At 42.5% G+C, this 14,957-nt stretch overlaps 1 protein-coding gene across 2 annotated transcripts in view; it reads left to right on the top strand.

Annotated features, from left to right (window-relative positions):
• The first annotated feature begins 7,569 nt into the window (after positions 1-7,569).
• Positions 7,570-14,957, top strand: part of LOC310894576 (uncharacterized protein) — a 52,785-nt gene continuing 45,397 nt past the window's right edge. Inside the window, exons 1-3 of one of the 2 annotated variants that reach the window (XM_083824832.1) lie at positions 7,570-7,733; positions 8,931-8,966; positions 11,297-11,448. In XM_083824832.1, coding sequence (XP_083680958.1) covers positions 7,654-7,733; positions 8,931-8,966; positions 11,297-11,448 — 268 coding nt within the window. In that variant the 5' untranslated portion in view covers positions 7,570-7,653. The remainder of the gene's footprint in view (positions 7,734-8,930; positions 8,967-11,296; positions 11,449-14,957) is intronic. The other variant, XM_083824831.1, reaches the window with a different exon arrangement.

Below are 14,957 nucleotides of genomic sequence, written 5' to 3'. Positions count from 1 at the left end.
ACAAACTGCCTTTTAACTTACAGTGGTGAGTATTTTTGTGCCACACACCCCACCTCTACTTCTGCAAGAAGAGAAATCCAACTTCTCACGAAAACTTTCCCACAGCCGGCTAACGATTTCTTTGCAGGGAAGATGCCCTGAATCCCTCCGGTGATAAACACAGGGGGACCAGGCACGGGGGAAGAAAAGGGCCGGGTAAACCGCCTCGTAAAGTGTTCGTCAGGTTAATAAAGCTGGGCGATGTACCCAGATTTAATACGTCGGGTTTTGGGCCCCGAGGACGATGAGGGTCGGTGGGGCTCCCCGGGCGGTGCAATGCCGCCACCTGGCGGCCCTGCGCCGCCACCGCGGGATGCCGGGACCTGGGGGGCTCCGGGGGGGGGGGTGATTCTCCAGCAGGGGGCTGCAAAACATGCTAACAACAGGCACGCTAACAACCAGCCAACAAACAAACAAACAACAACAACAACAACAAAAAAAAAAAGACAGCAAAGAACAAAGGTGACTAAATCAAGCCATAAAGCTGAAATTAGAACATCAGTTATAAAATTATAATAATAAATATTTTTCTTATAAAAATGAAATTGAAAAAAATATATTAAGTCAACACATGATGCTTTGGCTTCAAGCTTTGCTATATTCTGTTTCTTTGAAGATTGAGGGGGGGAATCTTATCAATGTCTATAAATACCTGAAGGAAAGGTGCAATGAGGGTGGAGCAGGGCTCTTTCCGGTAGTGTCCAGTGCCAGGACAAGAGAGAATGGGCACCAACTAGAACACAGGAGGCTCCCTCTGAACACCATGCAGCACTTCTCTGCTGTGCAGATGACCGAACAGGTTGCCCAGAGAGGTTGTGGAGCCTCGTCCTTGGAGGTGTTCAAGAGCCACCTGGCCATGGTCCTGGGCACCCTTTTCTGGTGGACGAGGTGGCCTCCGGAGGCCCCTGCCAACCTCAACCCTTCTGCGATTCTGTGAAGATTTAACCTTTTCATTCCCAAATACTCATTTCTCTTGCTTCCAGCTGCTATTCTCATTAGTGCTGTTACAGTTGTATGCAGACTACCCACCCAGTGGTAAAACGTTTACCTTGTATACCTACATTTTAAGTTGGAATTGTTGGGATTTATATATATATATGTATGTATATATATATATATTAGAACTATGAAATTAATTTCTGTGTAGAAGTCAGATGTACTGTAGTGGGGAATACTGTACCATCTGCAGAGCTGGTGGTCCAAAGCAGATGGTCCAAAGCTGCTGACCTCTGGGCCCCCTTTGTTTTGGGGAGGTACTTGAATAAAGGGACCCATCAGCCCTCTGGACGTTCATGGTAGCGTATTTTTGAATACTTTTTGAATATTTTTGAAGCGTAGGTATTTTTGAAAAAAACAGTTGTGGTTTGTGGTACACCCTTGACATTCCCTGTTATCACCTTTGTTCTCTTAGCATTCGTACTCATTATATGACCTGATCAGAGTCAAAACTTAAAAAACACTCTTTTTTTTTTTTTTTTTCTAAAGTTGTGAAACCATTTTACCTTCCATTCTGAATTTCATTTCCCAGAAGCTTGTTGCTGGTCCTCTTTTTTCAGACCATGTAAATTACACCTGCAGGGACTTCCCCTCCACCCAGAGAGCTCTTTATCCACCTGCCATGAGGTGGCTCAGGGGAGCAGCTGTTGCTGGCCCAAGCCTCTGGATTTGAGGCTGACTCTGTCTACATAGTCGTCTTTATTGATATTCACATCCTTAACATTACACTGTTCCTCTAGGAATGGTGGATTTTGAGGCAGGGGTGTATTATGCAGAGCAAGTATGAGCCCAAATATCTCATTCACCTTTATGAAGTCTACAAAAGTCTTCCCAAACCACTATGGGTGCCAGCAGGGAAAAAGGGAAAACTGCAAACTCACAATGTTCTGCTTCACTCTGTGGTGAATCTGGTTATTGTAATTGTTGGGGGTGCTGCAAAGTGCTTGAAAGGAGAGGGAGGATTCAGAGGCAAGACGTATTTATTACCTTGTGGAAAAAAGAAAAAGCAGAGGGCCCTTTCAGCAGTCATTTGTCTACAAGGATCCAGATAAACAAGCCAGATGTATCCCCTCAAGGCTCATTTCCATCACCTACAGACAAGAGATGGAAGAGCAGCAGAGGAAAGACAAAGACGCTCCTTTCCAGATGAAGTATGAGGTGGAGCAGGATTGCAACCATGTCATGGCAGTGTTGGCCATGGGCTCCAACAGCATCGAGCAGGGGCTGAAGAGGGAGAAGATGATGTCTATTAATCATTCAGGCATTATTCATAGTGAAGTGCTGCTGTTGGCTGACGAAGGCAGTGATGCTACAGGAGGTAAGGCTCTCCTGTTCACATAGGTCCCGTCAGAAACAACAGAGTCATTAGAAACCTATATCAACTCTGTGAAATCAGCTCCCTCTGACCTGGGGAGCACAGTTCCACCTGGGAAGTGCTCAACTTTGTCATGTTTTCCCAATGCTGCTGTGAATTTCCGCAGCACTCTGAAGGCATCACACCAGGAGATTTCTAGGGATGGATTCATGGTCAGGACAGGAATGGATAGCAATACTCACGCAGACCCAACAGGATGTGTTCACTTCACCCTGTGCCCACCCATCTCCCCCTGACAACTGACACAAACATTACCCAGAGCCTGAAGATGCCACAGTATAGAAAGTCTTGTCCCTGTGTGCTCCCTAATGTCCCCACTGACCCCTATCACTATCTCCAAACCCATCCCCAGCTAATTTCTCCTAACACCTTCTTTAATCTAATCTAAATAGCTGCTGGCAAACCCACTAATTCTGCTTGCTAATGCTCCAGCCTCTCTACTTGCACTCGCTGCTAACACAAAGCTGCGTCCTTTTACTGGCAGAACAGTCTTACTGCCAGGGCAGAAGCCACACATCTCCAGGCACAGTGGGAATTAGCAGCCCCCAGTTAAGGAGGTGGGATTTAGTGACATGGCAGGGAAGAACTGCCTCAGTATGGTGCCTGGGCAAGGGATAGGTGTCCTGTTCTTGGAATAAATCCTGTACACACATGAAAGAAGGCCATATGCACCTTAATCTAGATTTCTAGTTTATTTAAACATGCAGTGCCCCTGTAAGCCTTGAGTGATTGGTTGGGGAGAAAGATTTAGCCACCAAAGTCCCACCTAGGAGACTAAATTATGGAAAAGAAGCACAACACTTTTTTTTTCCCCCATTTAAACACATTTCAGTATTGTCTAAACTTCCTTCTGTGATTGTTTCAGATTCCATTAATATTCCTCAGCTCACCCAGTGTGAAGAGCTGCTCCACCCTGAAGCACAGAGACCACCAGAGCGTGAGCACAGCACCTCCTGCTGTTTGTAGAGGTGGTGAAATCTGATTTTCTGCACTTTTTTTCCTGTAGGGAATGAAGTGCAGAAGACACACAAATGGTTTGAGAGTACAGATCTAGTTTTATGAAATAAGCTATTCTTTTTATCATTGTTCCTCACTAAGTTTATACATGTATATAAATATAAACATATATATATATATATATAAAGATGTAAGAGTAAAGAGTGTTATTCAGACTGGGGGAATTTTTCAGTTCATGTTCATTTTAAATGAAAATTAGGTTTCACTGATAAATTATTGGGGTAAAAATACCAGATTTTTAAATGTTTGATTCATTGCAAAAATAGTGTTTATATATATATGTTCATATTCCTCAGTCAATAAAACAACGTTAGCATTATTTTGGTGTAGGTTTTTTAGGGAGCAAATTTTAGGTACGGTGCAGAAGTGGTTCCTCTCTTCCATCCCACAACCCCAAAGAACAAAACCTTTCATTATTGAAACTCTTCCTGTCTGGTAAAGGCTTGAAGTTAATTTCATACAAAACTGTTTCACATTTGGGAGTGCTGAAAATAGTAACAGTGACAACAAATCTCAGACACTCCCTTTGCGTGACAGGTTCATTTACTTGTAAAAAAATCTAATTAACACCCAGTGTCTTCCCTCTCACTCCTGCTCCTGTCTTTGGTCTTTTAATTGTCTGTGAAAAAGTATCTACACAGAGCAGCAGCAATGTTTAAGAGAGAAAACAGAAAAGACAACAATTCAGTACTCTGAGCCTACCAAGGTAAAGAGCAGGCCAAGTCACCACGCACTGCTAATGAGTTCAATTATCAACGGGACCACAGCTGCCTCGCAGCAGTCCTTTTTGCAGCCTGCCCGGTGCTGTGGTTGTACAAACCAGCCCCACCACTGAAGGAAAACCTCCCCCTGCCCCCTCCTGACATGTCTAATGCTCTTTGTGTGGTTGCATTGCTCCCCAGCAAGGATGGCTCTTCACAGAGTAAATTGCGCTGGCACTGATCTATTTTCCATTTACTGTGCTACAGCACTTCTTAGCAAAACTTGCCCAAATAAGTTAGCATTAATTTGGGGCTGCTATGGAAAACTTGTTGAATCATAATTAACATGTCAATATGGATTACCTGAGTGATTTCTCATAACAAATAATTCCATCCTTTGAAATATACGTGTGAGGCCCTCTCTCCACTCCAAGATAAAAATGTGTCTTAAAAGAGAAAGCAACACTTGCTGCTTAGATATTTTCACCTTCAATAGGGCTTTTAAGAAGTTGCTGTAGAAAATTCTACTGGACAGTGGTGTGTGTGAAGGGAAGCAGCAAAGCTCCCCATGGCACCGTGTCACACTGAGGTTTCTGCTGTTTGCAGCCTTCCCAAGATCTGCAGGAGACATCTCAGCACCGCTGAGAATGAGATTTTGCTTCATAGCTACAGGGTAGGAACATGCTTGATGGAAAATCAGTAAAGTAGAGTGAGGCCCTGGGAGGCAGCCTTCAGCACAAAGCAGGCATCCCTATACCAGCTGCTCACCAGCATTTGCTTGGCTTCTGAGTGCAGCAACTGCATTTTGGTGAAATGGGGAAAAGGGCAGTCTGAAGGCTATGCACATTTTTCTGACTGTCTGCAGGCTGGTCTGATCCTGTAGTGAACCAGATATGAATTAAGCTCTTTCAGCTCACCAAAATTGGGCTCAAGTCCCCTCTTGAGCATTTGTTTTCCTTTGCACCTCCACAGTGTGTTGGCAGGAACCTGACCCCAGCCCCAAGGGAAACCTTCTGGCAGGCTGCAAGGACTAGACCGATTTGATCAAAGTTCACATAAACATACAAACTCCAGTTCTCATTTTGACTGCCTGCTTAAATCTGTGTGGGTTCATCCAGCACTAGAATTAAGTCTGTAAATTAAAAGAGCTAATCTTCCATGAGAGTAAACTCATTAAAATGTCTGTTGCAAAATCTGTCAATGAGGAGAAAGTAGATGCTATAAATATTTGATAGAAAACGCGTAAAGACATTTACTTATACTTCTGCAGGCACTTCAAGTTAATTTCAGTCGTATCCCAAACATTTGGGGACTGGGTGAGGCCACTGGCAGTGCTCCTGATGGGACCCTTCCCCAGAAACCTCTTTCAGATTCAGTTCTCTGGATCAGCCACTGCATTGCAATGAACAAACACACAGCTAACACAATACACGCCACCCTGTGTGAATCATTTTTCACAGCAAGCAAGCACTAAGGTTTGAGAAGATTATGGATCAGAGGGAAAGGGCATTTCTATAAATAATTAGAAATAACAAATCTGAAAATCTGGATTGAAAAAGGTGGCTGTTTGTGAGATGTAATCAGTGCTTGAAGCTCAAAGAAATTTTCAGAGACAGATTTCAAAAGCATTGTGCGTGTTTCATCCTCCTTCATCCATGTGAAAAAGCCTGGGACTCCTTAGGTGGTGGGTTGGAGCAGAAGCCAGTCATAATTATGTAAATAGACATCATAGAGACACGGTGCCAAGTTGGCTTTGCACACAGACAAAAATAGCCAGAAAAAAAAAATGTAATTTACCAGGCAGCAACTGATGCTTTCTCTAATGCTCATTAATGGCCAGACTGGGCTGGGACACAGGTACTGGGAGTGCTGCATGTGGACCCATAAGCCCTTTGGCTCCCACCACAGCATCGACCAAACCACAAAACCCAGCTGGTCAGGGATGCCCCTCAGTGGGCCGGGGGCTCTGGAGGAGCAGCATCAAGGAGGGAGGCAGGGACTGAGTGCCCACCTTGGCCACATCCTGGCTGGGCATCAGTGTGCAACATCCTACCTCTCTGCATGGCAAAAGGATGAGCAAGGTGCTCTGGTCCAGAGCAAGCATGCCAGCTGCATAACACAGGCATGGCTATGCCAGCTCCAGACTCCAAACGCCAGGGCCATACAAAGCAGTGAATTGTAAGGACAAAACCCATCTATGTTAGCAGAGAATGCCTGTAAATCCATCAAATGGAGGACACCTCTGTGGTCAGTGTTTGAATAGTGTTCGGGGCCAGCTACTCAGCTGGTTTAAATCAGCGTAACTACCTCCACATTTGCAGAGTCACACAGATTTACAGCAGATGAAGATACAGCCCATTATCAGCAAGTAACCACCTTCTGAGGGTGTAATTTCAGCCTGAGGGAAGCCTGAGTGGTTTATGTGACAATTAGAGCTTCCTTGGAAGACCAATGGCCACATGAAGCCTAAATTCTCTCTCACATCATGTATATTGCATTGACCTGCCTCCCAGACCCATAGCCCTGCCTGAGCCATGCCTGCTGCCACCTTGGACACTTTCTCCTCCCAGCTCCAACTCTGATTTTTCCCTTCATATTTCTTTTATTGCCATTTCTAGGGGTGGCATGCTTGTTTCTGCAGTCCATCATAGACACTCCCCACTGCTCTGGGGAGACCATGTGAGGTCTTAAAGGAGTATGTAAATGTGTCCTTCGGGAAACAACACTCTAATTTTGTTACTAGATAAAGTCACAGGTATAAGAACACCATTCAGGCATGGTATCCATGCCCTAAGGAAACCCAAAGAGCTCATGCTACTTTACAGCTGGTTGGTACCCAAGATATAAGATTTTAGCTCTATCTTACATATGGATGGCTAAATAGTACCTACCATTTAGATACCTACATGGCTACACAGCCTTTTTTTTTTCTTTTTTTAATTAGAGCTGCAAAAATTACCAAATTGCTTCCTACTCCTACTATCCGGAAAGTGAAAGAATCACACTTCAGAGCTCAAGGCTAACATTTCTTTTCCCCACAGCGTTTTCAGAATTGCAATCTAGCTATTACTGCATCTACTGTACTATCCATCTCTCTACGTGCACACGTGCCTACACTCATGTGCCTCTTTTGGACTAGATAGTGACCCCTGATACACTCATACACTCCACCAGCTTATCAGTCAGAACATCAAAGAAGAAACATAAGGAGCTTCACAAGGATGTTATATACATTTATACTAATTAAGCATAGCTTAGTCGCTTGTCTTTGTTGTTGTAATATTTATGTATCTTTAAATAAGACTCTTCCAAGTTATTCAGCTTATTTTCCTTAAAAATATGATGAGCTCTCTTCCCACCTGTGAAGAATGGGAAAACAGGTTGTGCTACTTCATGTACCATTGGTGAGGCAACAAGCTCCAGCTGGGACAACCTATTTCTTTACCACCCTAATCTACAAGAGAGCAGGATGCAGTCCTGCTGAGAGATATAGTAGTTGTAGACTGAGGTTTTTCTATTTCAGCTATGTTGGCTGGTAGAGTCTGGGGGCAATCCAGGAAGAAGTTGTACCCTGAAGACTGGGAAGTAGAGGGTGCCAGGAAAAGGTACTGTGGTTGCTGGTAACAGGCTCAGAGCATCTGCTGTGGTTGTGGGGGCTGTTCTGCCTTGTGGGAATGGGCTATTTTTTGAGACACACTTCTTTCTTTCTGTGAACTAGGCTGACTCCCCTCTTATTCTGGCTGTTCTCTGCATTTTCCTGTTCTTCATCAGGTTTTTTTCCCCTTACTTAGATGTTGTTTTCCAAAGTCCTGGACCAAAGGCTTAAAAGGGAAAGAAAGACAAAAACATAAGTGCCTTAACTCTGCTTGTTCTACTTATATCCTATTTAATTACATGTTTTGTCCTCTTCCTCTGCTGGCCTAATGTATTTAAAGCCTAACAAACTCCTGATGGATAAGGGCTGAGTTTGTGTGTTGCCAGAACAGTGGCCTTCTATGAGATGCTTGTCTTCAGGCATTGTTCTGCTGTGTATGATCAATAACAATGTTATTTTTACATAGTTTATGATGCTATTTTTACATACTTTGTAATGCATTACTGTTATTCCTTTCACAACTAATAACTACTTGACATCTGGTTAATTAAGTAAACAACATACAAAGTTGTCTTCTCTTTTTGTGCTTATAAAACATCAGAAATGTGGCATTATCTGAATTGTCCTAATCTCTAAGCTGCAGAAATAAGGTTTATCTCAAGCTTAAGCAAGGAGGAAATTCTGATTCAGACATTATGAATTAATCAAATGAGGAAAAGTCATAGAAGGAAATAGTCATCTAAATGTTTGCTACTTGGTCTGGAAATGTGTAATTAGGGTCTAGCTAAGTAACTTATTGTGTCCTGTAATGCAAGGTTCTAAAAACACTGGAAACTTTCCCAGGAAGCAATGTCTTACACTAGAGAGTGGTTTTTATTATTTTTTTAAGTGTTTGTATGTTAGCAGTAATTATAGAAACAAATATTAAAGTTCCCCAAAGTCTAGTATTTTTCAATAAAACAGTACTTACCTATTTGAAGTATCACTAGTCACATATTCAAATGAAAGATTAGAAAGAAACTAATTTTGTTTTTAATGCTGTAAAGAGCCCAGATAGCATCAAAACTGATCCTTTTGCTGAGCATTTCACTTTTCATCTTATCAAATAATAAATGTTTGCTCCTTGAAAAGAAAAGGCAAAATTAGCATCTTTGGAAGGGCTTGTTTTTTGAAGCTATAGTGCTTTGTCATTTGCTTGTCTCTTAAGGTGTCCATGTCATGACTTGGAGGGAGCACTGGCAAGGTTAGTGACCAGACCTTCTGGGACAGCTTCAACTCAGTTTTCTCACATGTGAAATGTCAGAGCTGTGCAGTGGGTGGAAATGCAAGAGTGCTATGGCTGTGGACAAAAGACAACAATGTCCCAAAAACTGTTGGATGTGTGCTTAGGATGAGAGTTCATCAAGGACTTTGCAGTCTGCAATAGGCTTCCTCTTCAGGAAATGCCTATTGACTTTGGGTATGGGTTGCTACTGACCATCCTGATATGTTTCAGTGCAAACAAACATTCTTTTGTCTTCTGGCTTTTATTACTACAATCTGTTCTTGGTAATGGTCTCTCTGCTCCTGAACAAACAATATCATATGTTCTTTCTCCCTGTTTCTTGAACTTCTGATTCACTTTAATCATAACAATCTTTGTATCAGCAATAAGAGTCACTGACATTAAACAAGCACAGGAAGCCCTAGAAGTAAGATATTTCATTACACGGGGAAGGAATTATTATAACAGGTTGGGAAAGGAAAACTTGCAGTGATGTAGGAAAAGAATGGCTCCAACCAAAATACCATTTTCTCACTTTTATTTTTCAGTGTCTTCTCCCCTGAAGTCAGGGGAAAGGCTTGTTTCAAAAAAATAAATGGCACAATATGGGTTTGGAAGCTCTTGGTGGCAGTGAAGTGTCACAAATACCTCAGTGCAGAACTTGCAATAAGATTCTGCAGGCCAAATTCAGAGTCTGAGGACATGAAGCTTGAATCACCCCATGCCAGCCAGAGACTCCAACTGTTATTCTTATGCATTATTTACACCTCCTGCCTTTAAATATCACCCTGGGGATTTGTCTGTGGATTGTCTGTCGAGTTCATGTTCAGATAAAGTGTTCAATATCTAAGGTAACTGAAAGAAAAGTGTATGTCACGCTGAAATCCCTCCATCTTTGTATGCATTTACAACAACTTATCTTTCTGCAGACCTTTCTGAATTAGTTCTCAAGCTGTTCAAATGCATCTGTTCATTCACAGCCTGACCCCGTGAAAGGAGGGACACCTTTCCCCTCCTCTCTAGAGCTGCTTTTTTTTTTTTCTTATAAAGAAAAGTTAATGCAATATAATTTGGAGTCCAGGTGAGCCACCACCAACTTTGTACTGTTTGGAGAAAAAAATACAAAGGTGTTCATCTGAGTACATCTCCAACGGCTTCCTGGGGGAAGGGAGGAAGCACGCAGGGACCCTGGCCAGCCAGCAGTTACCTACCTTGCGCTGCTGGCGGCGGCTTGGTGAATATGCGCTTCTGTCTTCCCTGTCCTGATGGCTGCTGACAGCAATTAAAGGTAGACAGCTGTTTGTTGTCTGGTGTAACGCTGGCTGTGAGTGTTTGCAGAGTGGTATGGAAGGAAGCTGAGGTTTCACGTGGAGCCACAGAAGGGAAGGGAGCTCTTACAAAGATAGATGAATCCAGAAGAAAATGTGTTTACATAAAGTTTGTATAATGCTGTCTTCAAGAAGGATAGCATTTTGAACAGGCTGCAATGAAGAATTCAAATTCTTTACTAGAGGAGGCAGCGGTGGCTTTTCCCTCTCCGTGAAGGGAGTTTCCTAGTGCTGCTGAGCAATTTCAGTCATTTATGATTTATTTTTTTGTTTATCACCTGTCAGACTTTGCTAAAAATGCAATTATTACTTAAATTTTCCTGACCCAAAACAGACAATCTGCTGCTTCTAGCAGATATTATTGTATTTTTTTTATTTTCATGGGTTTCAGACTTGCTTTAGGTGATTCTACGTTTCTCTTATTTGTAGCCTGTAGCTTAAGAGTGGCCCGATCCACAGGCTTTGGTGGTGCAGCTGGCTTTGGTTCTGTATGTGCAGACCAGTTGCAGTGCTTCTGAATACACCTTACATTTAATTCTCTTAGAGGCTGGCAAGTGGCAATAAATAATTATGGACTCGGTCATCCACAAAACAACTTGCTTTTCTACTGAAGGAATTGTGACTATCACAGTGGTCAATGTGATCTAAATTTTGCAGTGGTGAGGGCTGTGGATCTGGATCTCAACATCTTTGTAGGTATACCTAGGGAGTCTGTTTATGGACTCATTTATCCTCATTCATGTGTTATCCTGCCAGCAATTCTCGCTGTTCATATCCAAAAGACTACAACTTGGACCTGCAGGCACTCTGCTGCATTGGGATATGGTGCTGTTTCTACATGCATCACATCAGGACAGTTGAAAGCTTATGAATAACAGAATAGGTATCAGTGATGGGATTTAAATCCAGGTAGTTTTCTGCTGGCAAGACCACAGTTAATCTGTTTTCTTTCACCTTCCTTTTGCCATCTCCTGTCTGCAGGGAAAGCAGCACTTTGTGTTTCCATGTTCAGGTGAATATTGCAAAGGAACTTCAAAAGCTCCAGTCTGCCAGCAAGGCTTACCTTCCTGGGACAGATGAAACATGTCTTTCTCACGCTCATCTGCTGGGCAGCAAAGCACGGACAACTCCTGGTCAGTACCTGAGATGTCGTGGGGCAGCTGAACAGAAGCACCGTTGCGAGGTGCTTGGGCTGCTGGCTTAATCAGGCCTCTGCTATATGTGGCTGCTCTAATGAAAACACATTGTATTTCTGGAAAAACATTGCTGAAAGAAAATCCATGTTGCAATCAAGGTCTGGTCATCCCATGTGCCTTTTGTCCTCGGCAGAAGGCACAGCTTGATCTCCCTAGGAACATGTTCCTCTGTAGGACAGAATATGGTGAGGCAGCAGTCAGGACTGGTGCAAGTGCAGGGGTGACAGATGCAAAAATCAGTTCTCTGCTGTCCCCATTGCTTTCAGCACTCATTGGGGGTGTCTGTGGGAGTTGTCTGAGCCTGTGATTTATTGGGTTTAGGCAGGCAGAGCAGTTGGTGCAGTGTCAGAGTTGGCAGAGATGAGTGGGGCTCTGCTGATGTGTGGCTCCCACAGCAATGGGAGCAGATGCCTGTCCTGCAGGCAAGACGCTGTCCTGACTGTTAGTATGCCACCCTTAACAAGAGGAATAACTGTCTTATCTGGATGGCAGAATATCATGGGAAGAGAACAGTGCTTGCCTGGCTGAGGACAACTGGGGTCTCTGCTTGTTGATGACCCCAGAGCAAACACCCTGGGGATCCAAGCCCCAAAAGTGAGCTCTATCGTGTGAGGTTGCTCTGAGTGCAGCTCTGATTCAAGAGGGGAAGGAGTCACCATTTGCTTGTGGCTCCCCTCCCATGGCTAACAAATGCAAAGGGGAGGTTTGAGCATTGCAGGTCACTAGACAATAAGGCTTCTTGCAAAGTCATATCATGCCTTCATACAAAGAACAGAAGCAATTAAAAAAAAAAGACATTGCAGTCCTTGAAGGCATTAAATACTACATATTATGCTATGCATCATAAAACTATGTGGTTTGGCTGAATGTTTATTGTTTGTCTGGTCTCATTGAGGCTGGATTTCTTCCTGAGAGGTCGGAACTGAACCAGTGGGCCTGAGATATGCTGGCAGATACCTGGGCAGTTTGTTTAAAACAGGCACATGGTGCATTGACCATTTTTCAGTGATGTTTGTGGTTTGTTGTTTTTTTTTTGTGTGGAGGATTGCATCCATAGCAAATTGTACTAATGTACTGCAATGCTGTACCAGTGTTGCAGCTTATCAGCAGGTAACTGTTGAAGCAGTATGGGGGGGTCTGACAGTTAAAGATAGAAATAGCCTGGCATGACAACAGTAATATTAGAGCCAAACAGCTGTGTCCTAACAATCAGGAAGAACAGCTTTTTCATCTACCTCTCCTTTTGCTTTCTTCTCCCTAAATAACTTCGTCCCCTGTAGTTATTGCTTGCCCATAATACATTCTTACAACTGTAAACTGTGACAATGTAGCTAACAAGAGGAAGCTGAGAAGGAAGATATAAAATAGTTTTGAATGCTGGTAATAATGTAGAATCAAATAGTGGGAACAGAAATCAATACCCTTATTCATGCTAGGTAGGATCTTCCTCCATTAGCCTCATCGGGGAGAGAGGCTGCAGAGACTCAAGTTCTATTTAATATGAATGAATCTATCAAGACTGGTCCAGGATTAAAAGTAGAATTAAGTTTTAATGGAGCATAAACACTTCAAGGGTTTTCCATTTGTTTAAATTTTCTCCTTTCTTCAACAAAAGGAGATAAGTGCTTAATGCACATGTGGGCCTGGGTAACACAATGCAAGTGGAAAAAAAAGATGATTGAGGTGAGCCAATGAATTGTCAAACAGAAGGACCAGAGGCAGATCTCAAGAGAAGTTAAACAAATAACATGTAATTAATTCTCACAATTTTACCTAATGCTCTGTGACATAGCTGTCACTACCATTGTCAGAAGCTGTAAGTGAAATGGAATTGAAATAATTTTCAGGCAGCATTAATCTCAGTATGTTGGAAGAATGTTTTTCTAATATGGATGTCTTGAATCGTGTGTTCTTGAGCTGTACATAGGAGTTCTAAAAGCTTAAGTTGCTCTGTTATGACTTTTATCTTAGACTGATGCTGTTGCTTCAGTTAGCAATATTATAACCTTTATGACATACAGAAATGTATTTACTTCTATGTGACTGCCCTCCAGGGCATTCTCTGTAATTATAAAAATGGCCACAAAAGCATACGATTATATGGTTTTACTACTTCATTTATATTTATATCACTTTTTCCCCTGCATTTGAAAGCATTTTTTTTCCCCTGCTAATGCACCTGAGATTGAAGCAGGCAGTTGTGCTCTCTGTTAGGAGAATATACTCTACTTTCTGGTTGACAAGAGCAGTAGAAGAAAACCTCAGGGATCTTCCCTTTCTATTTTAAAGGGTCTCCCAAGCAGGATACTAGAAGTTAATACCAACCAAAAATTATTGCTGTATTAACCTTTCTCTTTGTTATGCTATATTGCTTGGTTTTAGCTATGGTAAAATCTTTGTTTGCTGAAGCAGTGATAATAGGAATTATACTGGGACACTGAACTTGCTGTAAGTGCTACATAGCAGTTTTCATTTTAAGAAATGTTCTTAAATTGTTCTCAGTTACTTACCATTTTCCAGTTTGTAATTATTCAAGTTAAGATCTTCCTTCCCATTTGTCCTACTCACATCAACTTTGATTAACATGAGAAATAGCAGAATTATGTTAGCCAAAGAACAAGATAAGGAAAAACATTCTTGGTTTTTTTTGTTTCCCTCCCCTCATCCCTGCATAAAGGAACTCATAATTCCTTTAAGAGGATTCTGTGCAAATCTGGCAAAAGATGGCCTTTGAAAGGGAGCCAAGGGTTTTGCCTGGATTAGTTAAATACCTGAGGAAAAAAAATCAGTTTGTATATCTTTGGATAAGTGTTCACACATGTGCGAAATTCTCAGAATACCCTGTTTGCTGCAGGTGAGTAGATGTCACTCCCCTTCCAGTCCCTACTTGCTGATCAACCTCGTGTATGATTGTATGCATCTTCAGGGTGCAAGGGGAGCTCTGTAGTTGAGGGCTCTACAGAGCACAGATTTTTATTCATATAGCAGGAGAAAGGCAGGATATACTGTGCTGATGCCCAGCTGGAATTAAGTTGCTAAAATCCAGAGGGCTGCAGAAGGGGTATGAGCAGTAAGGAGTAAAGCTGGTGTGCAATAAGCAGTGGAAGACAGCAGAGAGCACAAAGAGAAAGGATCAGGAGTTGGAAGAGGGTGAGGTAGGGGAGTAACCTGAACTTGAGGGAATGGAGTGGTGGTGCACCTTTCCTTTTCCGCCAATAAGTACAGCACAAATTGTAGGATATGATCTTGAAGGAAGACAATTCCTAGATAAAAGCTTGAGGGTTCTCCATCAGCTGATACTGATTAAAAGAGGGAACAAACTTAAATAGGTTTTTGGTATGGACAGACCTTATGTGCTAAATGAGAATATGTACGAGAGGAGACCTTGAAATTGTGATTAGAAATATTTTGGCCACAGTCACACCTACTGATGACTCCTTCATTTG

The sequence above is a fragment of the Anser anser genome (assembly GCF_964211835.1).
Source record: "Anser anser genome assembly, chromosome: 2".
Classification (NCBI taxonomy): domain Eukaryota; kingdom Metazoa; phylum Chordata; class Aves; order Anseriformes; family Anatidae; genus Anser; species Anser anser.
The sequence above is the reverse complement of the archived record's forward strand: the minus strand, read 5'-3'. Positions and strand labels throughout refer to the sequence as shown.